General features: G+C 47.3%; 4 protein-coding genes across 4 annotated transcripts; 2 read left to right on the top strand and 2 right to left on the bottom strand.

The window, feature by feature from the left end:
- Window positions 1-381: 381 nt before the first annotated feature.
- Window positions 382-5,407, top strand: HOO65_050018 (RNA-directed DNA polymerase from mobile element jockey; the record flags this gene model as incomplete). The annotated part of the gene is made up of 2 exons (XM_071003076.1): window positions 382-1,604; window positions 2,113-5,407. 2 exons carry the CDS (start codon window positions 382-384, stop codon window positions 5,405-5,407), a joined length of 4,518 nt encoding a protein of 1,505 aa, XP_070858077.1.
- A 4,922-nt stretch (window positions 5,408-10,329) lies between these two features.
- Window positions 10,330-11,365, top strand: HOO65_050017 (Protein RTA1; the record flags this gene model as incomplete). Its single annotated transcript, XM_071003477.1, has 3 exons — window positions 10,330-10,489; window positions 10,582-10,830; window positions 10,905-11,365. The coding sequence occupies 3 exons, from the start codon at window positions 10,330-10,332 to the stop codon at window positions 11,363-11,365; spliced, it is 870 nt and encodes a 289-aa protein (XP_070858076.1).
- Window positions 11,366-18,239: 6,874 nt separating this feature from the next.
- Window positions 18,240-18,842, bottom strand: HOO65_050016 (uncharacterized protein; the record flags this gene model as incomplete). The annotated part of the gene is made up of 1 exon (XM_071000763.1): window positions 18,240-18,842. The coding sequence occupies one exon, from the start codon at window positions 18,840-18,842 to the stop codon at window positions 18,240-18,242; it is 603 nt and encodes a 200-aa protein (XP_070858075.1).
- Window positions 18,843-22,248: 3,406 nt separating this feature from the next.
- Window positions 22,249-24,804, bottom strand: HOO65_050015 (uncharacterized protein; the record flags this gene model as incomplete). Its single annotated transcript, XM_071000762.1, has 1 exon — window positions 22,249-24,804. The coding sequence occupies one exon, from the start codon at window positions 24,802-24,804 to the stop codon at window positions 22,249-22,251; it is 2,556 nt and encodes an 851-aa protein (XP_070858074.1).
- Window positions 24,805-27,436: the final 2,632 nt, after the last annotated feature.

Genomic DNA, 27,436 nt, shown 5'->3' with positions numbered 1-27,436 from the left:
TACATGGATATTCTGACTGGGAATATGTAGTACTTGTGCATCCTGTGCCACAAATGCACAGGATAATGGTATGAACCCTTGATGAAATGTTATGTTGGGCAGAACTAGAGAGTGTGTGATATTTCTCCAGGAACATAGATCAGTTACTGTGTTGCCACAGTGCTGGGCCTATACTCAACAACAAGAGGCACTTCCATCGATAATCTAGTGAAGAATCATTGCAATGTGTAGAATAGATCTTAAATGTTGAATCAGTTCGTTTATTAAAGGTTCAAAAAACTTCCCTCCTTCAACTCCAGGAAAAGGAGGTAACCCTAAGCAACCCTACAAATATACGCTCTACAACTACAAAGACGACCAACAAGATAAAACGAAGACACTATGGAGTGGGAGGTTGCACCAGGGATCGCCCCGCCGGATCTCACTCAAGAGAACGAGACAGAAGATGGCCGCCCGGACGCGTCCATTGAAACCGAGGTGGAAATGACCGACGCAAACGACACCGTGGTCACAGGCGAGGAGCCGGTGACCTCACCCGTGCAAAAGGTCGCGAAAGAGACGCGCGACAAAGCCAACAAGCCTCACGAGGGTCGGGCCGTGGAGAAAGAGACGCCTGACGAGGCCACCAAGCCCCGCGAGGGTCGGGCCGTGGAGAAAGAAACGCCTGACGAGGCCTCCAAGCCCCGCGAGGGTCGTGCCACGGAAAAAGAACGCAACATTGCGTTAGCGCGCAGAGGCATCGCTGCGGAAATGAGACAGTTCGAGCTGAGGGTGAAGGCCACACTTTGGCTGGCAGAAACCATCCCAGAAATATGCAACCAGGCGATCGCAATGGCCAAAGGAGACGCCTCTGTGAAGAAACTGGCTGGCCACGTCTCAGCGGAGTTCAGAGCGATGCTCAAGCTCCTCCAGGGAGGCCAGACCACAGGCAACCCTAACGCGAGCGTCTCAAAACACGCAGACACAGCGAAAGAAACCAACGCCCCAATCCAGAAGAAAGGAAACAAGACGGACAAAGGGCCCATATCGTACGCTGCGATCGCGTCCCAAGGAGACAAAGGGGCGAGAAAGACGGTGGAGCTGAAAAGCAAGACCACCACAAAAACGGCGACCAACGAAAAGAAGCCGATGGTCAGGGTCTTCATCCGAGGACCTACGGCCGCCGATGAAGGCACCGCCGGGGAAGAAGTGGCGAAAGCCGTGGGGAGAAAACCATCCGAGATAACGATAACGAAGGTGAACTCGGGCTGGGCTCTCAACCTTCCCAAAACCACAGCCACGGCCAAGAAGCTCGACAAGATCAGGGAGGCCTGCGGAGCGAGAGTGTGCGAACTGGAAAAGAAATGGACACACGCCCGCATCACTAACCTGGCTGACTTCTACGTTCTGAGTGACAACGGCCCCGTAACCCAGAAAAAGGAAGAGTGGTTCGTGAAACAAATCGAGAAGCAGACTGGCGGCCACGTCAAGTCCATAAAATGGCAGTTGGAAACGGAAAAGTTCAAGGACGCCACACTCCGGATCGCTCTCGAGCTTCCAGAGGGTCAACCGCTACCAAAAACGTTGACATTCGACGGAAGCGCCAACAGCGCCACAGTCAAGAGGTGCCGGACCATGTCCACACCACTATGCCGGCAATGCTGGATGGCACACCCCACGGCATCGTGCAAGGAAAAGCCGCGATGCAGGCTATGTGGCTCCACAGAACACAAGGAGGGGGGTCACAAAGGGCTCACGCGGAGTGCGTCGTCTGCAAAACACCCGGGCATTCCGCAGGGGAGCCAGTGTGTAAGCGGGGTGGCCCATCGCGCCCCATAACGCAGGATCCCACGGAAAGAACCTCACGCGGACCGGGATGCCCGGCACGGAAGAGGAAGAGAATCGCCACGGGAGACCAAGACGCCAGCGACACCGAGAACACTGTAGACCCCCCTCGTAAATGTTAGGGGGTCTAAAAATATGGAGCGTCAACGTGGGAAGAGGAGGGCCCCAACAAGACCAGGCTCTACTGGAAGCTGCGAAGCGGAAAGTAGAAGTCGTGTTTGTACAAGAGCCCTGGATCGGACCATGTAAGGACCGAACGAAGGAACACCCTGACTTCACCCGGCACAGCCCGAGAGAAGGATGGGTGAACCGGCCCCGGAGCATCGCCTATGTACGAAGGGATATAGAGGTACTGGAGACACACCAAGCACACCCAGACCTATGTCCAATACGTATCAAGACAACAAAGGGCATACTCCAACTTTTAGGAGTCTACAACGCGCCAGAGCAGAGCTTTCGGATTAGTGAAGCACTGCGAGAACTTCGGCTCATTGAGAAGGAACACAACTGGATAGCGCTAGGAGACTTTAACGCCCACCACGGCACTTGGGACGCCAACGAAAAAGAAAACCCGCAAGGGAGAGTATTGGAAAACTGGCTGACCGAAAACAACCTAGTAGTGCTTAACCAGAAGAGTGAACCAACTCAGAGAGCTGGAAGAGTGATAGACCTGGTGGTTATGCCGCAGAGGGCAATGGTTGGATTGGAAACGAGTATGGGACTCGTCCCAGGAAGTACAAGTGACCATGAAATCCTGGAAGTGGAGGTGGAGGCAAGGGCAGCACGCAAGAGACCGGAAACAAGATGGAGGTTGAGCAAAATGGATCGAGACCGCTTTGTACTTGCCTGCGAAAGAGAAGCTGTAGAGCTAGACCGAATGTTGGCGGACGGGAGAAAAGGACCAGACGCGACGGAAGAGCTCGCCAGGAAGGTGGTTGCAGCAGTGGAGAGGGCACTGGAAACATCGACACCGAAGACGCCCTCAAATATCAGCCTCAAACCATGGTGGAACGAAAAATGCCGACAGCAAAACGCCAAGATGAGAGAAGCTAGAAGCAACCACCGCAACAACATGGACGACATAAGACTGAAAGCTACATACGTGAAAGAACAGAAAGTAATGCGGAAGGTCGTCGTCCAGGCAAAAAGAAGCCTCATGAGCAAGATTGTGGCAGGGTTAACGCAAGCAAGAGACGTCTACCGAGCCATCAAATGGGCCAATGAGAAGACGGACAGACGGATCCCACTACTGCAGAAACCCGACGGAACCAGAACCACGTGCACGGCGGAATCTGTGGCTCTGCTCCTTGAGACGCACACGAAGCCCCACACAGGGGAACAATGGCAGCACCAGGAACCCAACGTGGGGGCCCGGGAATGGCCACCCCTATCCCAGGAAGAGGTCAAGGCGTCCATATGGAGGCCAACGAACACCGCCCCTGGGGCAGACGGTATCTCCAACGAGGTGTGGAAGAGGGCCTGGAAGCCACTCGGTAAAGTTATAACGGGATTATACAACCAGTGCCTAGAAACAGGACACCACCCAGCCTCCTTTAAGAAAGCCAACCTCGTGGTGATCCCAAAGCCAGGTCGCCCAAGACTGGCACCACGCTCGTACCGCCTAATCTCGCTCCTCCCCACGCTGGGGAAGGGCCTGGAAAGATCAATAGCGAGAAGGCTCGCAGAGGAAGCGATTGATAGGGAAATCATCCCTAGAAATTACATCTGTGCGGTGCCGAAAAGGGCGGTAACGGACCTGCTTATTGACCTCCGTGGGAAGATAGAGGAAGCCCAGGAATGGAAGAAGGTAACCTCAATCTTCACGTTCGACATCAAAGGAGCCTTTGACGCGGTAGACCCGGAGAGAATGGAACGCAGGATGGTGGAGTGCCTTTGGCCCACAAAATTGTGCAGATGGGTCAGAAGCTTCATGGAGGGAAGAGAGGCGAGCATCCACGCCGAAGAAACAACTACAACCCTCGTGGGAGGCTCTCTCCCGCAGGGCTCGCCAATCTCCCCAGTGCTATATATGCTCTTCATGGCACCGCTCTACAAACACATCCCCCCGCTACTGGGATATGCAGACGACGGGGCCTTAGTGGTCAGTGGGCGAGACTTCGCAGAAAATAGCAGCTCAATCGAAGTCATCATGAAGGAAGTGGTAGAGTGGACCACGCTCAACGGTCTAGAAATAGACCAGGGAAAGTCAACGCTTCTGCACATCAAGGGCAGAAGGAGGATTGCAGGAAGCCCATCCGTGACCGTGGAAGGCCTAGGCACGTACAAACCGACCCCAGCAAAAGAATCAATGAGATGGCTTGGACTGCACCTGGACTCGAGTCTTCTCTTCAACAAGCACATCGCACAGGTCATTGCGAGTGTCAACCGGTTGGCATATGGCTTGAGGTATCTAGCCGGCTGCTACAAAGGAGCAGACACAAAGAGCATGCTCACAGCGGTACGGGCCTGCGCCGTGAGCAAAGCGCTCTTTGCAGCGAGCGCCTGGTCTGGGCGAGAGACAACGAAAGAGGCAGCAGAGAAGCTGAACATCTCGCTGAGGAAGTGCCTCCGAGCAGCTCTCCCCATGTACCGTACGACACCAAGGGAATGCTTACACCATGCCGCAGGCATTCCTCCTTTCGAAATCCTCCTGGAGGATGAAAAGAGGAGGGAAGCCATACGGTGGCACACACTAGATGATAGGCACATTCTGAGAGGGCCAAATTTCAACCCAGTGGTGGCGAGGCTACGCAAACTCCTCCCAGCGCAAATGGAGAAACACACTAGGTTGAAGCCGCTCTTGGAAGGACCGGACATATCGCCCCGAACGTGGCTCAGCAAAGAGAAGGAAACGAAGCGACACCAGGCAGAGGTAGAGAATACCCTACCAGGAACGCTCGTCGCGTACTCCGACGGATCGAAAGATGCAAGTGGCAACGCGGGCGCAGGATGGGCTATCATCGAAGACGGAGCTACCCAAGAAGCAAACCATATAGCTCTAGGAAAGTGGATGGAGGTGGCAGATGCGGAGGCAGTTGGCGCTCTCGAGGCAACTAAGCGAGCAACGGCTCGCGAAGGAGCTGGAGAAATCTGGCTGTGTCTAGACAACAGAGGAGTTGTTGACCGACTCCGAAATGCAGCCACCAAAAACAGCACATCACAGGAAGCGGTAGACGAAACAAGACGAATCCTAAAAGCCTGGGCAGACAAGACACCCGGAAGGCTCGCCCGAGTGCTATGGGTCCCAGGACACATGGGCATCAAAGGCAATGAGCTAGCCGATACCCAGGCCAAGTTAGGATGCCAGGGACTAGTAACAGAACACCGCTTCAGCCTTGCAGGAGCACGGAGATGGAGAAGAGACCAGCTACGTCTCGACTACGAAGGGTGGTGGAAAGAACAAAAAGGACACCGTCCGCTTGGAACCGGCGTCCCCACTGAACCCCCCTTCCGCAACTCCCGCTACAAAGGGCTGACTAGAATAGAGCTGGGCCATATCCTCGCGGCTAGAACTGGCGATGGAGACTTCGACAGATACCACGAGCGATGGGGACACAACTGCCCACTTGGATGCAGAGCCTGATCAGGCTCTTGGGACAAGACAGTCAAGATCTGGGATGCGACTTCTGGTGCATGTCTGCAGACTCTTGGGGGCCATCATAGAAATGTGACATCAGCAGTGTTCACAACTAGCGTTCCGCAACTCTTATCGGAACCTATTGAGCAAGCTTATTTCACTCACTCTGAGGTTGACAGCTACTGTTTTAGTCGTGATGGTGTTTGGGTTTTGCATAACCAAAAAAGGGCCCTTTGGCTACCACCATCGTATCGTCCTGTGAAGGTAGCTGTGAAAATTCGGCTTCCGTCGGCAGCATTTCCTCGGCTCTACTACAAGCATGTGATCGCAGGGATGGGTCTGAGCGCAATTCACCCATGTCACATCTTTCCCTCGTGACTACTCTTCATACGTCACAATCGTATACTCCAACTACTAATCGTGAACTAATGGTTGGAGATTCAGTCACAAGGACAGGTATGGTTTGGAGAAGGGGTTCACTTCCAGATACTTAAGTAGCTCGTACCATCACTCGTTAGCAGATAGAACGGACAGACAATACAAGATCAACTTTATACACGCTCCCGCACCTAAGTCTTCACTAAAGACTCAGACTACTCGCTAAGTTGGTTCTCACAGTAGCCATAGCACGCCAAACCGTTGCGTTCACCACTCGCTCTCACCGCGTCATAGTCATCCGATTCAGATCCATTGGTTAGACTCACCAACTTTCTACCAAAATCGCATAATCCTATTCTCCGCCTAGAATGGTCAAGCCAGAATTTCACCCTTTGAGAAAATGTACGTATGAGTTGTTTCACTGCACTAGATGCTATGTCCTCATTCTCGATTCACATTATCCAAGTCTTCTCATCATAACATTCAATTATATTAGCTTCCCAGCTAATCCATCCTCAGCCAAAGACTAATCACCCATTTATGCCGCAACTGTTGAATAGCTGTTACATTGCACCCATTTTTCCGTGTAAGCCTAGTTCTCCTGATTCAAGAGTTACCATGATTCGTAATCTACATGCTAACCTTGCGATGCATCCAGGTATGCGGCGCACTTTTCCCACGTTCACTAAGCCATTCCTCTCACCAAACATCTTTTCTACTTCCAACATCCCATCATTAAATGCTGAAGCACAAAATACTTCTCGCACCTCACGGTCATAACAACCATCTAAACAAGGCTAGGCCTCCAAATATCTTTTAGAAGCTGTGATATCTAGATTCCTCCCTCTTAGTTTTTCAAGGCTACTTTATACTGTACAGAACAATAGCAAAACTTTTCTTCATCCCATTCGCTACTTCAAAAAACATATTGCCTCCAATAAGAAGTTCAATACTTAGTATTAGCGGTCTATCACCAAGGACTTCTAATATAACAAGTCCACGTAGTTTCGTATGAAAAATAGCATCCATATAGTTTGTATTCCCTCTAAACTTTCTAGCCATTGGAACTTGATGTAAAGCATGCCCTGGCAGAATTTCAAGCTGTGTCAGTCCAGCGTAGCTCTAGACAGACGCTCAATCCCTTCAAAACCACCCATGGACACCTCGAAACCTCAAATGCCCCGTACAACAAAAACCAAGCTATTATATACAACTGCACGTGGAACCGCGCTGGTATACAGATTGATCGAATTGGTGAAGCTTGTCTCTCTATTCTTATTCTAAAGTGTTAAGTTCTTCCATCATGGACAACTAAGCTGGAGTATCCAGGCTCGGGTTTACCCAGGGTTAATCCGACTGAAGGCAGATTCCCCACAATACCCATCTTCCATGTAGTTCATCCAACATTTCATCCAACAATGGGCGTCATTGCAAGTGGAAGTGTCGTCACAGATGCAAAAAGACGTAGGAAGGCTAAATAGGTGCAGCATGGAAACCAGGAGTGGGTTACGGTTATTCAGGCCATCAACGCTAAAGGCTGGGCGGTCGCAACCACTCATTGTAGTTGTAGGCCAATATGACCTCTCCAGTTTGTGCTGAGAAAGTAACCCGCCAGAGGATTCAGCTATTGCCAGGACTCATAATGGCGGGACCGACAATGATACAGGTCTTAAGTGGCTCGATCACGCACTTTGATCACTATACAAGGGCCCGATCAAACAGTCGCTATCAGCTTCTTATTCTTGATGGGCATAAAAGCCACCACTCAGTAGATTTTGAGCAATAGCGTGCACACAACCATGTCATCGCGCTGAGCATGCCAGCTCATTTCTCCCACCTACTGCAGCCTCTTGTTGTCGGGTACTTTGGACCACTCAAGAAGGCCTATGGTCGAGAAATCGAGCCATCTAATCAGATCCTTGGTAGTCCACGTTTCCAAGACTGATTTCTTTCTCGCTTTTTACGCAGCCTACCAAGTAGTTGTGAAAGAGAACAATATTAAAGGGGGTTTTGGAGGCGCAGGGATGATTCCCTTGGATCTGGGAAGTGCGATATCTAAGCTTGACGTGCAGCTACGGGCTCCAACACCGATCGACGAGGAGGCCGGGCTCCCTACCCTTGGGTTTCTAAGACGCCGAAGACAGTGCTGGACGCTAGTTCTCAATCTCAATATCGTGAAAAGCGAGTTAGAAGGCATTAGAGCAGCTCCCCAAAATCAACTATCCACGCACTCAATTCATTTTCAAAAGTAATGAAGGCAATAATATGTCAGAACACTTTGTTGAAGTCCAAGGTCCAGATCCATGGACAGGCAAATGAGTCTCTTAGCAAGCGTCGTAGAGCAAAAAAACACGGCTCTAAAATAGAGTGGATATGACTATCGATGAGGGAAAGAATGTTGTTGTGGGGATTCCAGCTCCACTCGGAATAACATCGGGTAAACATGTTATGTAGATACGTGGCACACGATGTCGAGCTTGAATGTGTTTAACGTCTACGGGAATCACAGAGATCAAACAACGCCCGGCACACGATGTCGTGAAGAGATTTAGAACTTAGTCCTTAATCAACTCGAATAATACACATATGTTACAACAGAATGAGATTGATCAGAAAGACGTTGACGCGCAGGTGATGGCAGAATTACCCAGGAGTGGTGGTCAGGGAAGGTCAGGGCTGGCGAGGGTAAGGCGGTGTGGAACTTAATGCTAAGGCTGTTCATAACTCAAGAACATGTAATAAAAGTGCTGCGGAAATATCTAGAGAAGCGACTGCCGATTAGTACCAATCGATTAAACGCTGTGTTGTGTTTTTATGCTATGTTTTGTCTTGAGAGTCGGTATTTTTGGTGCATTGGCATAGTTAGCGCGTTCGCCTATCCTGCACCAATGGACCGCTTATTTATCTCCCAGGCCATGTGCAAAACAAAAATCGAGTTCTGAGAAATGTGCCTTTAGTTAGGGTTAAGTCAGGTGCACTTGGTGCTAGAGCTAGAAACCTTGGAAATACATTTTGCAGGAACATAGCGAGCGCCACTGGCATCATCAGTCCTATTTCCCAAAGTACACTCTTCCCCTTCCACTCCCTCGTGCAATTAAATCTTTAGTCAATATTCCAACATCGTTACTTTGAAATCAGGAGTTTTTCTCTCTTACAGCCCATGCCTTGGTTTGTTCATCTGCAACCCCTTTAAGGTGTCAACTCTTTTGGGGGGTCCTCAGCCACAGAAGCCACGGTGTGCGCCACACAACACTTCAAGAGGGGTAGTGATAAGAAAGTTATTGACATACCAGCAACGGGTTACACAAGTGACTTGCAGAGAGCCCATGTTTGTAGACCCTTGCAATGCGCTGCATTCCCAGAGGCTTCACCTAGTCTAGGTAATTCAAATCGGCTGCTCTCCCCCTTCCCCCTTAATGTGCAATATCTGGCCATATCTGAACCTGCCCATACAGCATATTTGTCGTAAACGTAAGGCATACGCTTGGGAATATCATCGTCAGCCTAAGCTTCCTCCTTTCCTTTGTGCTCTGACTTGACAAGGATATCCCAGTGGTAAGCCATAAGGCTTTGGACTTGGCACTGTCATCCTGGAGACCAACAACCTTGGTGATACAACTCAATAAAAATCTGTCGTGATTATATAGTTGTGTTTGTAGGCAAGCTAGATCCATCAGGGGCTGGCAAAGCCTCCATTAGAGATACGTTGTGGCGATGGGTATTTTAGTTCATGGCTGAGAATAGAAGGTCTGTTCACACCAGACTCTAAAGCAGCCGTGTCGTGATAGTTTGATGAAAAGGAACATAGAAGCTTCCTCTTATACACAAATGCCGTTTTACTTCATCTCTAACTTTATCCATGTCCCTGACTTGTCGCCTTTTGCTAAAAATATGTGCCTTCTAAACAGATGTTTCCCATCTTACTTCAATTTGGCCCTCTGATGTCCATGAAGCTATACGCGCGCGAAGTCCGAACTTCGACCTAGCTGGCTTAAACCCTCCGAGCGGCCAACACTGCCTAAAACCTCTGTACGTAACCTATTCCGTACTATACAGTCGTCTATACCCTCTAAACGACTACTGCCATTTGCGCTCCTCTGCCTCTCGTGCCGCAGTTGCCTTACCCTCCGACTGACCTCATTCGGTGCTTTTATAAGACAGTGTGCTCCTTACTTGGTGATAGGCAGAAGCAAAATGCAAACCACAACCCTCCTTGACGAAGTATGGGACTGGAAACGGCTGGCTTTTCTAGGCAGCCAAAGAAGGGGCACTGGAAGAGAACATTCGGATGGGGTGTGATGTACAAGTAAATGTCTTGGCTACCACTTGCCAGAAAGTACATTAAGCCCTTGATCGCGCCTTATGAGGACTCACTTTCTTCTTCGATATTCTCATCATAACAAACCACTGCATCAAACCTTCTTCCATTTATTCATCTTTTCGCTACCCCTATCTTAGTGTTGACTAATTGCCTTGTCTTGTCTCTCCTCTTTGCCTACTTCCCTATCTTTGTCACCCTCTCTACCTTACGAACTGCATCCTCAGTAAAAATGGCTGGCGGTAACGAAGACAGATATTACGAGTACGACCCATCGCTTCCCGCGGCTGTGTTTTTCACCATTGGCTTCCTACTATCGACCATCGCCCACTCCTACCAAATCATCAAGACTAGAACATGGTTCTTCATTCCTTTCTGGATAGGCTCTATTTGTGAGTATTCATCTATAACATGCTAATGCAACTTTAGCTATCTTGTGAAACTACTGCCGCGAGCTGCTAACACCTTCTTTTCACCTGACTAGTCGAGACTATTGGCTACGCCTGTCGTGGTGTTGGCGCTAAAGAAACGCCAGACTGGAGCAGGGGCCCCGTTATTGCCCAGAATCTGCTTCTTCTGTTCGGTCCTACTTTATACGCTGCTTCTATTTACATGATCCTGGGCCGCCTCATCGTGCTACTCGAAGCCAATCAATACTCTTTGGTTCGTCCAAGCTGGCTGACCAAGTTCTTCTTGATTGGCGACATTGCTTCCATCATTTTCCAGGGTCTAGGTTAGTAACATCTGTCTGCCGGTATTCTTTTGAGCGATGATGAGTCTAACAATGCAATATTTTCCTCTTTATAGGTGGCGGGCAGCTTGCAAGTGCCGACACCGCGTCCCAGAGATCCTCCGCAGAAAGACTGATCATTGGTGGTCTTGTCGTTCAGATCATGTTCTTTACTTTGTTCATGGTTGTCACTTGCCTTTTCCACATTCGAATTCGGAAGAACCCGACTACAGCGGTCAAGCGACTTGACAATACCTGGATTCGGCTGCTGATGGTCCTCTATGCTACGAGCTTTCTCATTCTGGTCCGTTCTCTTTTCCGCATGGTTGAGTTTTCCCAGGGTAGTGAGTCGGAGCTGCAGACCAAGGAGGTTTACCTCTATGTTTTGGACGCTACTCTGATGTTGGCTGCTAGTATCTTATTGAACGTATTCCACCCCTCCCAGTGCTTCTCCGAGAGAAACACTGGCAAGGGTAGTAGAGAGTCGGCTGTGCAGCTAAAGGATTACAACACGGAATACCAGCGAGTTGGTGTTTAAGGGGCCACGGTATTCGAGGCCAGATAGAAGGATAGCTATATCGGGATATATGTCTATCCAGAACATAGGTGTATTTAGATCAGATGTATTTAAGTAGATACGTATAGGAACACTCATAAATCTTCGCATTATACTATTTGCGCATAATTGTGCTTGTAATCAAGGCTCCGAGAAAAGGTACTTTATTAGCTCAGCTGTTTCTTGATAGGATTGTATGCTTACGGTCGATAGGAATGAGCATACACTGCGTTGGCGTTCCTCGACAGTAGACCAAGTATCGCGTAGGAGTAATATTCAGGTGTCTGCGTGCTTTATAGTACTCTCCTTGATATCTGGAGTGTATGGAGACGGCGGAAAGACCGTGAGAAGAAGGGCTTTCAGCAACTGTGGCACGACTTTTGCAGCCCAACTGTGAGCACATGGACTCTGCAACTTGGGCCCACGTTATGCTTGCAGATTATCGTAACGACCTTCCCCTCAACCTGCAAACATGTAGCAGCCCTAACATGGCCTCGTTAGTGTCTGATACCAGGCAGTATTGTTGTAACTGTTGTGTCAAATCCCAAAGGCCCCTTTCTTAGGAGTAGATGTGATGGATAAATGCCTCTAATTTCTGGATTATCCAAGGCCATTGTCATACTAATGACTGGAAGTATCTGTACAGAGAACGGGTGCTACAGTGGAGCACAAGATCTCGGTAGCCCATAATCATACGCACCAACTGCGGGTAGAACTGCAAGTAATTTAGACAAGTTTCCATAGTTGGTGGCTCTTTTCAGGGTAGGTGGTAGTAGCCAACATGAAGATGGCGTAGGCACTAGGCATATTCCATCAGAGGCATGTACCGCGATCAATATTCGACTATTTACGAATCAATTAGAAGAAGATTCAATCTAGACATACAGCTTACATTTGGTACTCCCTGCTGATGGTATTTCGAATTTACAATCCTTCACGTCCCACCGGCAATGCTGACTTGACATTGCCTACTGGCTCAAGGCACGCATCCAATCCCACGGCTGCTGCTTTCGACATGATAGCAGGCACCCCTATCCGCATTACGGAGACGTGGTAGCCCCTAGAATACGGCTGTTAAGAGCGCGACTAGGCTGTGAAAGTTAGGCGACAGGGCAAGAATATGTAGTACACACCATTGAATAGGCTGCCTACTATAGGGTCGAGTGTCGCCATGCTCTTTTACGTTGTTTTCAGGGTACGTTCCAAGTCCTGTCTGTACTCGACCAAACTGAAACGCCTCCTCGGGTTGGTACGAGAATGAGAGGTTACAAGCAGGTTTGATTTTGGCGTATGGAATCATCAACAGGTGGACGGCTCCAAAGACGTCCGAAGCCGCTAGAACTCATTTAAATTAGAGACATCTATGTGCCAGCCGAGGTTGCAGCCAGTGCCCATTGGGCGACTTGCCTATGTGGCAATGCCTAATGAAAGGAAAAGGAGGCACTTCCGTGAGTCTTGTGACTGGTAGCTCCTGTGAACTGTGGCTCTGCAATGGCTTGGATAGATGGGGCAAGTGGTTAAGCACCTAATGGTAGTTCTTGAATGGTGCCTTGGCCATACCCTGACAATGATAAAAGATGGTCTATCAATATTGTCACCACTTTACTGAAAGAAGTAGAATATTGGCTTAAAATGAACTATTTCTTCAGGCGTAAATGTTGCCCAAAGGAAGGGTCGGCTCCCCATGGCTGGCCACCAGCCTGTCTAGCGAAACCTTTTGTAGTAGGCCTCCTTTATTCCTTTTGTTCTGCCAGCTCGTTTCTTCCATCCCATCCATGCCTTGGTTACTCTGCAAGCGACTGCTTTGAGGTTTCGCGATGGAGCGCCAACTCTTTTGCAAGGCCGTGAACCACAGAAGGTGCGAGTAGCAAGTTTGAAGACATGGTGTGTGTGGCTAGAGTGCTACGCAGCACTGTTCATGTATGGAGATATGTGTGAATAGATTCTTTATTTCAGTATTTCAGCATTGATATTTCGATAATCCAAGTTTTTCCTGCTCAAACTTGTGTCTTGAAAATGAACCCATAAAAGTTTTGCGATGGGTTGGCGGCCTTTCTGTAGGAGTTCAGCCTCGGGAGCTTTTGAAAATATAGCGTGTGTCTAGAGCGCGATGCAACTGTGGCTAATTACTTACTAATCATCCTCTCTATTTTTGTTACTTTGGTTAGACACTGAGCTAGGCCGTAGTAGTACTGCCTGCTTAGGTGCTTGACCCTTTTACAATTGGATCGGCTGCAATTCATAATTCAACAGCCTTGCTCAGGTCTGATCTCGCCTGCAACTGATTCCGAAATTGACGAGCCTCAAGCAAAGCCAAGGCGTCGCCGGCCCACTGACCTAGAGGCTTCCGCCTGATTCTGTCAAGCCAGAATTGCCATATCACCGTCGTTTGTCTCTCTTCGAGCACACGTCCCGCCTTCACCATTTCGCGTTAGCTATAACAGAAAGGCCGCCCCATGCCCAAAAGCTTACTAGATGGATCTCGATACCGTGACGCAGAGCGAATAGTGTCCCCAACATCGCGTTGTAAATACACCGCCCCACCCCGATGAAACTACACGACATATTTATATCCTGGACGAGGTGGTATGTTGTGATGGCCGCGAAGCTGAAATCTTGCGCTGTTCCATAGGCGACGGTGATGAAGATCGTATTTATGTTGCCAAGATACACAGCCCATTTCTCTTTGAATACATTCGGCTAGACGATGAACTCGCAGGGAAAGCCGATCGGGACTAAAGCAAGGCTGCAGCATATGAAGAGTTGAAAAGGAGGCATTGACGGAGCTACTATGGATCTTGAGCCTTCGATATAGCCGGTCATGGAAGACCTAAGGCCACAGGCTTGGTGCGAATGATTCTTATGGAATGAGTTTCAGGCACCATCGCTATGCAAAACCTGCTAAAGAAAGGCATCCGAGGCCACATGTCCCCCCAAAACCGACCGAATCGATATCCTTGCCTAAGCTATGGGAGTATACTCTACAATGGAGGACAACTAGATTTTGCTCCACAAAACGTGCTGAGGTAGTAGAAGCTTGCATGCCTCGCGTAATGCCGGTTGACTTCAACGTGTCTACAGTTTTCGGCCAGCTGATCCGCAACAAAACACACCACAAGAACAGGCTGCCAAACAGTTCTCAGTATTTGGCCTTGGTAAATTGCTCTACTAAACTTTTCTGCTAGACTCCAAATTCTCACCATAGCTGACAACCCATTTTCTTGGGCTGGCTGAGGTCTCGCTAGGCGCACACAGCAGAGTTTGGTGGGCTGCCGGCGTCTCTGAACACAAAATTCGTACCACGAATGATCTTGCTCAGTTTGCTCCTCCCAATCGCGATGGGAAGCGGTCGTCTGACTTTATGAAAAGCTTCCGCAACACCATTTAAAATCTGTCTCTGGTACGAGATTTCACTTGGGATTAGGTGGAAACGCGTAGCTTTGGTGATGCATGAGGCTGGAAAGCAAGGGCGGGCGATTGCTGCATAATTGAGAAGATCGGCTGTTTGTAGATTTTAATGATACCTAAGCTTTGTATCCCGGAGCTCCACGCGGTCAGTTCTTCAAGACTTTAGCCCCTAGTATCTTCTAGCTGTCCGAGGACTTCGCCTGGGGATTTCGAGCTTACTTTTGCCACTGTTCTAGATGACTCTTGGGTCAATAGATGAGACCACTAGTGGGTGTGGGGTTGATGTAAGATTGGAGAATGAGGAGCAGGCACAAGGCGTGAACATGGAAGCGAAAATAACCAAGAACTCCTTAGAACAGGTGGTGAACATACAGTGAATGAAATCCAGCGAACTACCATTTGCTGGTTTTCAGCGCCTTGAAACTCGATTTCATCATGATTTTCTTCTTGAATCTTCCTAGGACTCTACGCAACATACGAAATGAATCCAACAAGCAATGTAACTATACCAGTACTAGAGCAATACGGCAAAAAGTGAGTAAGAGTTGATGACACCTGCAGCTGGAAGAAGAGAGAGTAGAGGTTTCGACTTCAACTTCATAACGAGGGACTGGAGTATTTACTCGAAGAAGATCTAATGGAAGTTGTGAAAAGGGGTAGCCTTGTTGCTGGATCTAGAAGAATGAGAAGTTGGCGAAGAGAGTACTGGGTTTGTGTCTGAAGAACACTTACCGAGGAATCATCAGCCGCGAAGACACGATATATTGCAAGCGGTCCGCGCCGACAATTCTGTCGAACCCTCGTTTGAATAAATGGGGGAAACTATTCTAGTCAGCTTGAGAGAACGCATGACTATGATGCAAAGCTGGATACACTCTGAGGGGTTTGTAGACAACACGATTCGCGTCACTGGCCCCCCATATCTTCCCCGCTGCCAAAGCTCTTTATCCCATAGACATTGCAAGTATGATCCCATAACTGCATACCCATACGACTCTAGATAGAAGGCCAGAGAATCTAGGAAACTTATGACATGGAGCTCTGGAATACCGGAAATCTGTCACATTAACATCCAAGTATTACTCGTCTCCCCCATAGTACTGCGGTTGCCTTGTTCCTCAGCTTTAAAAATTGATAAAAGGTAACCATCTCCATCTAGGCGGATGGCTTGTATCATACCTTATGAGGACTATATTTCAAGAGTGTTTTATAGGCAATAAACACATGTAAGTTAGGCGTCCTTCATTGTCAGTGGGAGTCCCAAACTCAAGAGACTTCTGAACACTGCGAATGGCTCTGGCGGGCGATCAAATGCCGCCACATGATTCCAATGGGAGTTCAACCAACCCAAGAAATATCGTCGTTGGTTCCGATGGGACTTTGGAATCCACTTGCAAAATTCACTAGGCCATGGTCCCCAAAACGAATGCAGAGAGATAATAGGCAGCACAGCGTCATTTTGTAGTTTTTTGGAGTTTGGCTGGCGAAGTCTGCAAACATGTTGAAGCTAAACAGACATACAAGATTCTATCTTGCCGCCGGGCAGTAGTGCTCCTCATGGAGCAAAGCTGAGTTGTCTTACGCTGCAGAACTCCATTTTCAAAAAGACCTCCATGGCTTTGGCAAGGTTGGCGATTTGGCGACGAGGGGATATGAAGTCAAGAATCGCCAGTTCCCAGAGACTCTGCATACGAACAGTGTTGAAATCCATTCTGCAAGAATCATCCACGCCGAGTAAGCCGCTTGAGATCTTTTGTGAGTGGCCGATATTAGAGGCCTGGGATTCGTAGTACTAAAGAGCAAGACTGCCATCAACTGCTGCCTTTTTACAAATCGCCTGCAGACCGCGACATGCCGCCAGTCCCAGGTTAGGCTTCAAACTTCGATAGACGACACGCAGAGCTCAAGACATGTTTTTGGAAGCACAACGAGCAGAGAGCTAAGTGGGAAGACCCAGCTATGATCTACAACTAGTTGATACTTGTGGCAAACGCAGTTGCAAAGTATGGCATCCAATCAGATGATATCTATAATGTTGGAGAGACTGGCTTTACGATGGGCGCTAATGCAAGTGGAATGGTTGTCATAGGAGTAGAAAGACATGGAAAGGCAAAATTAGTGCAACGTAGAAACCATGAATGGGTTACAGCCGTCAGGCGATCAGTGCCAAAGGCTGAACGATCGCGCCATTCATCGTAGTTGCAGGCCAAGGTCACCTCACTAGCTGGTATTGGGAAAGGAACCTCCCTGACGATTGGGTTATTGTAATGACCCATAGTGGCTGGACCGGCAACAAGACAGGTCTTCAGTGGTCAAGGCACTTTGGACGGCATACAAACGCTTGATGAGCCGGCCACCATCATCTTCTGATCCTCGATGGGCATGAAAGTGACCACTCAATTGACTTTGAGAAATATTGTGAAGACAACCACATCTGTGCTCTGTTTTCCGCCTCATTATTTTCACTCACTTCAGCCTCTTGATGTCAGGTGCTTTTAACCGAGAAAAGAGTCCCATGGATGAGAAATTGAGCACCTGATCAGGTGCTTGATAACCCATGTTTCCAGGGCCGAGTTCTTCCCAGCCTTTCGTGCCGCCTACGAAGCCGCCATGACAAGTAGTAATATGGAGGGAGATTTTCGAGGGACCGGACCTGCTCCCATGAATGCAGAAAATGTCATGTCAAAGCTTGATGTACAGCTACGAACTCCAACACCGGCTACGGAGGGAGGAGGCCGGGCTCCCCGACCCTTAGGTCTGAAAGACCCCAAAGACGGTCCTTGAGGTCGGCCCACGACCTGAATATTTCGAAAGACGGTTAGGGCGGCGTCAGAGTAGCTCCCCCTTATCAATTCCTGAGGCACTGACGTCACTTTCAGAGGGAACAAGGCATGAATGCATCAGAATGCCCTACTGAAGTCTGAGAACCAGATGCTTCGCCAGGCAATTCAGACTCCAAGCAAGCGGCGTAGAGCAAAAGGGACCTGGCTACGGAGGGGATTCAAGATGACTGTAGGTGAGGGAAGGGGTTAAATTGATCAGAGAGACGTCAATGCGCTGGTGATGGCCGTACTATCAAAAGGCGATGGCTAGGGAAGGTAGGGGCCGGCGAGGGAAAGGCCGTGTGGAAAATATGGTAAGGCTGGTCACAACTCAAGAATATGTTAGATTGTTGTTGATATGTCTGTAAAATAGGATATAACCTAGTTTTAATTGATATGACGCTTTATGGCTTTTTTATAAAAGAATCTCTAATGTGTGTGGTGAAGATTGGGCGCCCGCTCGTCATGCACGTTACCACCTATTTATATGTAAGTTTGTTTAGAGGGCCTGCAGGAGTACTCTTGCAGTGTGCTATGGCTTAAACTCGGAGTGAAGCCTCTGAGCCACACACCATCCATAGATCATTGCACCAACGACATGAACCTTGAGAACTGCTGTCAGTGTACTAGTCATGCTTCGTAGAAAATACAACGTGGACCCATAATCTAGAGTCGGGATATTTGCCAATCTTGTACGAATGAATATACCGGTTGCTCATCTCCTGGAACTCGGTGCATATTTTCACAGCATCCTTGGCAAATGATGCTCTACTCAAAAGATCCCAAATTTCAGCCTGATCTGAAGAGTCTCTTGAGACCTCAACACCATAAATCGCCCCTTCGACAACAGGGTCACGGCCTAGCTTTTTCAGGGCGTCGATAATAATGTCCGCATCAGACCCGACATTGTTATCATATATGATCCTTTGAAGACTTTTGACAGTGAGACCGCTTTGATGTTCCCAAATACTTAGCAAAGCTTCATAGGACTTGAAATCGTCTGTTGGGTTTTCGATCTTGTCGACTTCAATAAATTTGCATTCTTGAGAAATATAGACTTTGGCGAAGAAACCTTCGGTGGTTCTGACTTCTTTCCAGCCATACTGTCCATCCTTGGGTATATAAAGAGCAAGATCGCGGGCACGAGGGACTTGCTTGTCGCCTGCTATGACTTGCGTAGACAGCAAAGCCGCCATAAAGAGCGATTGGATGAACTTCGGAAGCAACATGGTAGTATAGTGAGTAGAAGAAGGTAGAATAAGAGATTTGGAAAAAAAGAAAAAAGGTATCCAGAAGTATGTGGTTGGTAGATGGATATACTCAAACCTGGAATATCGTATGCTTGGGTTTGCCAAGGGTAAGACTATATGGGCCAACACAACACTTGTAGATGATATCAAGATGAATAAAATCCTACAACTGGATGAGTGCAGGTACAAGTGTTGAATTGAAAAAAGAAGGTGGACAAGTCTGGAGCAGTGAGTGGGACATGGGAGAGATAAGTACAATGAAGCTAGCAGGTATATGAGCAATACTCGGTACAGAAACAATCAAGTCTATCCTCAACTCCTCTGCCCAGTAGCCCGATGTCGGCAACGAGCTATTTAATTTCTATACGGCAACCGATTCTCATTTACTCACAGTGGCAGCGCACCAAGGTCTTTACAATCAGCGTGTAGTGTGTGTGTGTTGCGTCAGGCTAAAGGAAGCCATGACTCCCGGAATGTCATTGCCCTCATATTTCTAGGTGTTTACTCTTTCAATGTATTAGCATGCTAACACTTATATCAATGCTTCTTAAATGCAAATCATTTAGGAAGTAATTAGCTGCTTAAAACTGCCTATATGAGGTGACATGTTGTTGCAGTAGCGGCGTTATTGTCAACCACGAAGCGGAAATAAGGCCAAAATGTCAAATACGCCGTCATGCGCCCGGAAGTAAGGAAGTAAAGTCCGAATAAATTGATCCTTGCAACAGTTTTCGGCTAAACATTGTTCCAATGTTTCTAGAAGGTGGCTATAATGTTTCTTGGCTATTCCAGCCCGAGCAGGATGTTCCGATTCTCTACGGTATTTCAGATCTCATCGCATCTCAGGTGTCATCCCATAGTCTCGCATTCACCGCATTAGCATAGCAAGTTGAGTAGTCCAGAGGAGAAACACCCCTGCCAAGACTAGGAAGAAGCGTGCAAATGGAAGATAGTTCCTATTATCAAGATATGATCTGACATTGACAGATGCATTGTTGTTAATGAGCGAGGCAATTAGCTTTTAGGGCTAATTAATAACATAACAAGTATGGTTGGAGGCCCAATAGGACCATGGGCACCCGTCGCTATAATCGCATGGGTAACGATGGGAGTCATGTAGGCTTCCACTTTCAGGCAGAAATGCCCGCGAACCTAGGTCCAGAATGAACTGAAAGGTGATCTTATTGCTCAAGATCAGATACTCGACACGATTGGGGGATTCAACCGTGCCGCGATTGAATGCCCTTCTGCCGGTGACTTATACTGTGCTCAGAGACACTATAGAGACTTACAGCTCTTCGGACAATTAGTTTTGTGTTACTTTGAAGGGCTTGAAAAGCAAGCAACGTTTGAGCGTCAGTATTTATGGTTGACAAATTTAATGCTTGAAGAATCGATTGATCAAGTAAAAAAGTAGGTTTAGGAGAAAAAGGCGCGACGCGAACTGGGTCAAGGGAATGAACTGAAGAGCAGATGATGGCATATTTAGACTGGGGCAGATCAAAGGAAGTAAGTATAGAAGCTCAAGTAGCACAGGAGATGGAGAGTACCCCCTTTCCAAGTGATAGAAGAGGTGTCAGTGAAATATGGGAGAGAATTGAGCAGGATATCGAGGAAGAGCAGCAGATCCATTGCTGTTAGATAGTCAACTTGTGATTGAATCTATTGCTATTTAATAATAGAGCTGTCATTCTAACCTGGACGCCCAATTAATCGCAGTACTGTAGTTATTTCATTATGGTAATGTGTAGTACGAGCAAAACTTCCCAAAAAGAGAAAATATGTAAAAATTGGTCACTAATCGCCTGTATTCATAGCTAGTCAGGTTCTCGATAGCCCTTATTTCCTAGTTTTGTGCTAACCGATAAGCTAGATTCTCCTAAACTCACCCAGGGCTTATCCAGAGCCCTCACAGAGAATAGGACAGTCAACGCATTTGTACACACTCACTAAAAATTGCTGGTCTTCTCCAAGTTTTCATATTTTACACCCCAGACCATACTAAAGCTTTAGGGTTCTGTGAGTGTCAACCTTTTTGTGGGTCTTAAGCTACGGGAAGTTTTGGCTGTCATCGTGAAGATATGGGACATGTCTCGAGCGTTACACAACGTGATAAGCATGCCACACACTTTCCCTACCTACCTGAGCCCTCGACATTTTACAATTCAAAATCCAAGCGAAAGCGCCTTTTGCACATATCAAGCCTGTTTACACGATCTGAAACCGAGTGTCTGAAAATCTGTAAGCATCTGTGAAATTTCTGAGCCGTAGCTATGTCGCTCTAGTAATGGTATTCAATCTCATTTCGACTAGATCTGTACATCATGCCATCCAACTGACATAGGAGATGAAATTAATTTTAAGTTTATTCTTAGCCTAGATTTGCAAGGGGTTTCCTGCACCTACGTGATGTTGAAGAAATGGCCAACCGACTGCTCTGTGAGCACGACGCATCGCCTGTCGGCAACGGCTGAAATCGACATAGGTTGATAAAGATGAGGAAAGACAAAATCAGTGCAGCTTAGAAATCAAGAATCAGTTACGCTCATCCAGGCGATCAATGCCAAGGACAATTGTGCCGTTCGTCGTGGTTCCGTCTCGTGGCGCTCCGTGCATGTTGAGTAGTGTCCCATAAATGCCCCATGCCTTCAAAACTAATGCCTATACATCCCGTGGCTGAAGCCCCATAAAAGGGTTGACATCCTACCACAAACCCCCGAGGTGTCGATACATAAGCATTTAAGGTGCGTGTAGGATGTAGGTTGGAGAAAACTTGGAAAAAGATTAGCCATTTTAAATAAGACATCTATCTGTTGGATGAAATGTTGGATGATGTTGCGTGGCGCACTATCCAGGTATTAGGATCTATTCTACAGATGAACTACATGGAGGATGGGGATGGGTATTGTGGTGAATCTGCCTTTTGTCGGATTAACCCTGGGTAAACTCGAGCCTTGGAAGAACTTGACAGACAACCTTCACCATTTCAATCAATCTGTATGCCAGCACAGTTCCACATGTGGTTGTACGGGATCACGAGTGACTTCCCAAGTGATAAAAACTGAATTCAGTAGATTGTTCCAACAAGTATTATAATATACACAGTGTTCTACCATCTACACCACATCAAGTGTGCAATAAGTCAATGTAATCCAATCATTCCATCCTACAGCAACTGGTCCATAAGGATAAGAGCCTAGAAATTGTGCTTTATACATTTCTTTCTGTCATAGTCTATCTTCTAGTTCATTGCTTCACTTACCTATGATAGACATCTGATAAAATTGATGATAGCACTATATTGTATTGATACAAACTATGGTAAAGTCCAGACATTAAAAATGCCAATCAAGACGAGCTCCCAGCCCACATTCTCTTACTGCAATCAGGGCAAATACTCTGTCTCGAATAGAATACGCTCGTGGGCATTCTTGTTCTTTTGCAGCTCATGCGTATTTACTGCAGATAAAATCGACTGGAAATAACGCAAGACTTGCTGCTTGACTGATGTATAGGGATCTTCTGGTGGCCCCTGGAACATTGGATACCGTTCTGCGTCTAGCCCAACAGACAGAATGATGCCAAGGTTCTTTTTATCACTCCGAGAACAATGCCTAACTGCAGAGCCATGTGTTATACCCTGCAGACACATCACGAAGCCAATGCTAGGCATTTCATGACTGAATTTTAGTGCTGTGAAACCACGATATGTATGATCGTATGCAGAGTTCTTTGCATTGGCGGCAAATCGATGGTAGGCTTTATTCTTGACCTGCACAAGAATGCAGCCAATGTAGGCCTCTCTCTCATGTTCTGAAGGAACCCACACTGGAATAAGGATATCAACCCCATGGAGATCAGGGGGAAGGTAACAAGCTGTACAGGTTCTATACATATTGTAGATGTCTGTTGTTGATGGCGCAGTAGCCCGGCGATGAAGCCGATTGAAGAACACTGTTCCAGAAGAAAGCATCTGGCCAAAATTTGATTGTAATGAATTTTCCGAGACTTTCAAGAGATCTTCCACAACAGCATGCCCAAGCAAGTTGTTGAGAAAGCACTGGAGAGGAAGAGGCTCAGGGTACTGCTGCAGTGATGCAGTATCAAATGCAAGAAGAAGAATGAGCCCTGCAACAAACTCACCCATGTCTCCTACACTGACATTGTTCCAGTAGAGTTCCTGACCGAGCACAACAAGAGCTTGGAGAAGTGTGTCCGCCATCGTCATTCCATGCTGAAGGGCAGCTACGGCCAAGATGGGCTCATTAGGCTGTAGTACCATGATCTGCTCACAGTTGTCTGAAACATCGATTAATGGGTGCATCCAGTGGGAGACAAGGTTTTCGGCAAGTGCAAAATCGGAGATGGTGAATGGGATTCGGTACGATAGGAGAGCTAGAAGGCCAGTCTTTGTATCGAAATCACCATATTGCCCTTGGCTAGGCCGGCACTTTTCGTTGCAGAGCTCTACAACACCCACACATGAACTCCCAGCTTGAAGTAGTGCTCCCCATAAAGGCCGACCAAAGTTTAACAATAAATCCCAGGATACGTTTGGTGTATCGAGCTGAGCTGGGGTCGGTGGCGCGTAGATATTCTTGGTGAAAAACTGGTGGTAGGGAGGAAACGGAATTGCACTAGGTCGTTCCCCAGTTCGGACCTTCTGGCTGGGGTGTGATAGTTTAGAAGGCGAGGGATTAGATACTTTGGGTGTTGTATCAAGAAACACGCCAAAGAAGGATTCTTCATTCCCCCATTTAGCAGCCCACCAAAGAGCCCGATGTAGAGAATGGAATAGCATGCTGTCTCCTCGAGGTCCTCCCAAAAGATTCCGTGCTTCGTCGATACAAATGACGAACTCGAGGTTGCGTGGCTGTATGGAACTATTTGCATCATCATTGGTCATTTCTTGAGGCCCAGGTGTAGTGAATGTATTTTTGCAGTGATCATCGAAAGCTTGCCAGTCAGCTGTTGGGTTAGGAACTTCGATTGTTGGACAACGAAATGGGGGTTGCTTGATGGCGAATTGAAGAGCAGATGTGATGACATCTTGTTTTCTAACGTCGCCCCCACCGATTTGCAAGCGAAAGAAGTCATGGGCGCTCACCCCAGAAGCCCGGGCTGATCTGGCCAGTCGCAAAAGCGCCCAAATAACAATACTCCAGATCCATTCCATCCTGCGGCGTCTTTCAAGAAAGGGTAAACCTTTATTTACATTGTTGAGGGCCTGCAAAATGAGAGAGGCGTAGCTTGATCTTCCTGGATAGCCTCTATGGTATTCAGGGGCAAAGTTCAGGTAAATCACATACTTGTTGTGTTTAACAGCGAGCTGCGAAACAGTATATGACTTTCCTGTCCCTGATGGTGCAACAATCGACGTGTAAGGCGACAAGTAGCGTTCCATTTTCGACAGGAATTGGCGATGGTATTGCTCGAGTATTTGGCAGAGATCAGCACTAGCATAGCCAAAGTCGGGATGAGCCTTTTCACCAATGGTGAATGCCTTTTCTATAACTGTCCGCTCAACATCATAGGGAGAGGGTTGCTGCTTGGTGTATTCCTCGACTTGGTGTAAGACCCTTTGAATCTCAGGGATAAGTATGTTCCCAACACTATCCTCAAAGATACACATATTAACCCATTCAGTGTAGGATACCTTCAATGCGAGGTAAACTTTCAAGTTGTTGATGTCGATGTACTCCTTTTTCTCCTTCAGCTTATCAAGTTGTCCCTGTAGCTGTGGATACTTAAAGCATGCTGTTGTAATTGAAAAAGCACACCACTCTCGGATCCAGTCTTGATGAGCTTCAGGGGGTATTTCAGTCATTAACAGGTGTGGTGTGCTGTTCTGGGGCCAGTTCGCATACTGACAGACGTCTTCAAATGTTGAGAGGTTCATAATCTCGTCGAATGAGAGGTGGAGCCCTGGGTGATTCGTCATTTTGAAAGCAGTGAGCTGTTTTTTAATCAACTATATTATAGTCATAACATCAGCATAGAATACATAAGATGTAGAAGTAGTCGTAAGGTTGCTTACAGATATGGTTGCAGCACAATATTAAATGGAGAGGGCAGTGAAAGGGGTAGGTGTGACTTGAAGAAAGTGATGAATAGAGAATTGAAGGGAAATCAACAACAAAGCAGCTTGGTCTTTCAGAAGTTCAATGATCAAAGCTTTTAATGCCATGGTGATGTTTGAAGTAATAAGCAAGAGTATTCCTATTCGCACCATAATAGTTTCCTACTTGCACATGAAAATTTAATGCCCCACTTAACTCCAAATAATTGAGCCAATCAAATAGTCGTACTAGACCCACTTTATAACATGCCTTTCCTCCTCAATTCAACAAAGTCTAGTACAGTATATTTTAGGAGGACGTACTGAATGTCCTGTAAAGAAGAGTGAGTGATTATTGATGATGATTATTGCTATCTAAGTCTAGTCTGAGGGACGGATCTCGGCCAGTTTATGTAGAATAGATCTTAAATGTTGAATCAGTTGGTTTATTAAAGGGTTCAAGTCTATGCTACGTCCTGGCACTATTCCTTTTGTATTGTGGTGTCAAACATGTCACGTGATCAGCCACAATAGGTTCGGATAAGTGGGGCACGTATGGGACGCCACTTAACATATATACCGCGCCACGCAACACCCCCCTTCTACCGTAGGTAGACCCTTCGTTCGCTCACGATCGACTGATGTTAGGGATTGTAACGATCCAAGTCGAAGTGACGGTTTCCAAATTGTGACTGGACGTTGATGCCGCCGTGCTCTTGACGTTGGCGGCCTTGTCCGCTGGTAAGAATCCGGCCGTCTTCATGGTGAGAATGCTGAGTGTTCTGAAGAGGCCTGGACGAAAGGTGGGAGGCAAGAGAGGAAAATCTTTTGCGGCGGTGGTGTACGACATCAGTCGAAGTAAAGATGGGCTGATAACCAGTATCTAAAATACGCATAGTGTGCGATTTGAAATGAAAAGAAAATTGAGACAAATGCACAGAAAAGAGTGGCAACGTGATGCAAAGGAGAGAGAAATGAGTGTGCTCTACCACGGGTAGTAGAGTGGGAAGACCGAAATGAAACACTGAGGGTACAGCAGACGGCGACGACAACGGGGTCTGAGTTGAGGTTTGTCTTCGCATACTGACTCATGAGGCGGAACTAGCTTCCACGCCTACATCCTTGAGATCGATATTTCTCGCGTCCGCAGAATAGATCTTATTGAATCAGTCTAAAATGGGAAGATGGAAACGCTCCTGGTCCTGCAGATGGCGCCGAAATCGGGGTCTGTGTCGAGGTTCATCGTCGTGAACTGACTCATGAGGCGGGACTTGCTTCCACGCTTACATTTTTTGGATCGATATTTCTAGCATTTGTTCTGGGAAACGCAGGCTCATAACCTGTGGAATAGATCTTAAATGTTGAATCAGTTGGTTTATTAAAGGGTTCAAGTCTATGCTACGTCCTGGCACTATTCCTTTTGTATTGTGGTGTCAAACATGTCACGTGATCAGCCACAATAGGTTCGGATAAGTGGGGCACGTATGGGACGCCACTTAACATATATACCGCGCCACGCAACAGTTTATATATCCATTACTACCATGTTCTGGGTCGAGCGCTTTGGGCCTAGGATGAAGATCCTTGATGTCTGATGCTAACCCTAACGTAAGGGCGAACTGGATCAGGGTCAACTGTCTTGGTAACCGTGACTTAGGTTACTGACACTAGTTACTCAATATTTCGCAAATATTTAATTAAATTAAAAGGTTTACAGTTCGCGTGGTCTTTAGGCTCCAAGATAACAAGGTTCTTGACTTGGCGGTTATCTCTATCTCTTGTGCACTTCAATTAGTCCAAGGGGTATGTATATATCACAGCCAATCTTGGACTCATTGTAAATGCTGTATAAAATGCTGCTGTCAGTAGCCTAAGTCAGGGTTATCAGGATTGCGGTCCCTGATCCAGTGCGTCCAATCGCTAGGGTTAGTATCATACATCAAGGGCCTTCTTCCTTCCTTCACAGGACATTCAGTACGTCCTCCTAATATCTACCGTTATTCCCATTCTGCATATTCTGCATGGGCAACACATTACCAAAAGATTGAGAGTTTACTAGACTGCTGTATCTGTGGTAGTCATAAAAGCAGGCATCTATAGTATTGTTCACGCCCGAAGCAGTGATTGGAATGAGAATGACGCCCTTCTACATGTAGCAATTGACTATGAATAATGAATATACCAGAGTACCCCTCTTGTCCTCATTCTCCAGCGAAGAAGAACGTAATGAAACCAATAGAGCTAACTTGCTACAGACGCTCCAAAGTTGGCAAAGGCGTCAACATACCCTTCCTACTACTATTCCGTCAAAATGTTTGTGCTACTATCAACGTGGGAATGCCGTTTTTCACAATGAATTGCCATTACTTAAAGTAACACATCCGATCAAGCAATCTCTGACTAGAGCGGAAGAGAAAATGGAAAAAGAAATGATAGTTGTAATGGGACTAACAAGCAAACATCTGAACCTTGCCACCTATCTATGTTAGTGTTTATTTTGGAGGCTTGTAGGGGT

This window comes from Ceratocystis lukuohia (genome assembly GCF_044167205.1).
Source record: "Ceratocystis lukuohia strain C4212 chromosome Unknown Supercontig5_pilon, whole genome shotgun sequence".
Classification (NCBI taxonomy): Eukaryota; Fungi; Ascomycota; class Sordariomycetes; order Microascales; family Ceratocystidaceae; genus Ceratocystis; species Ceratocystis lukuohia.
This window is presented reverse-complemented; position numbering and strand designations above follow the sequence as displayed.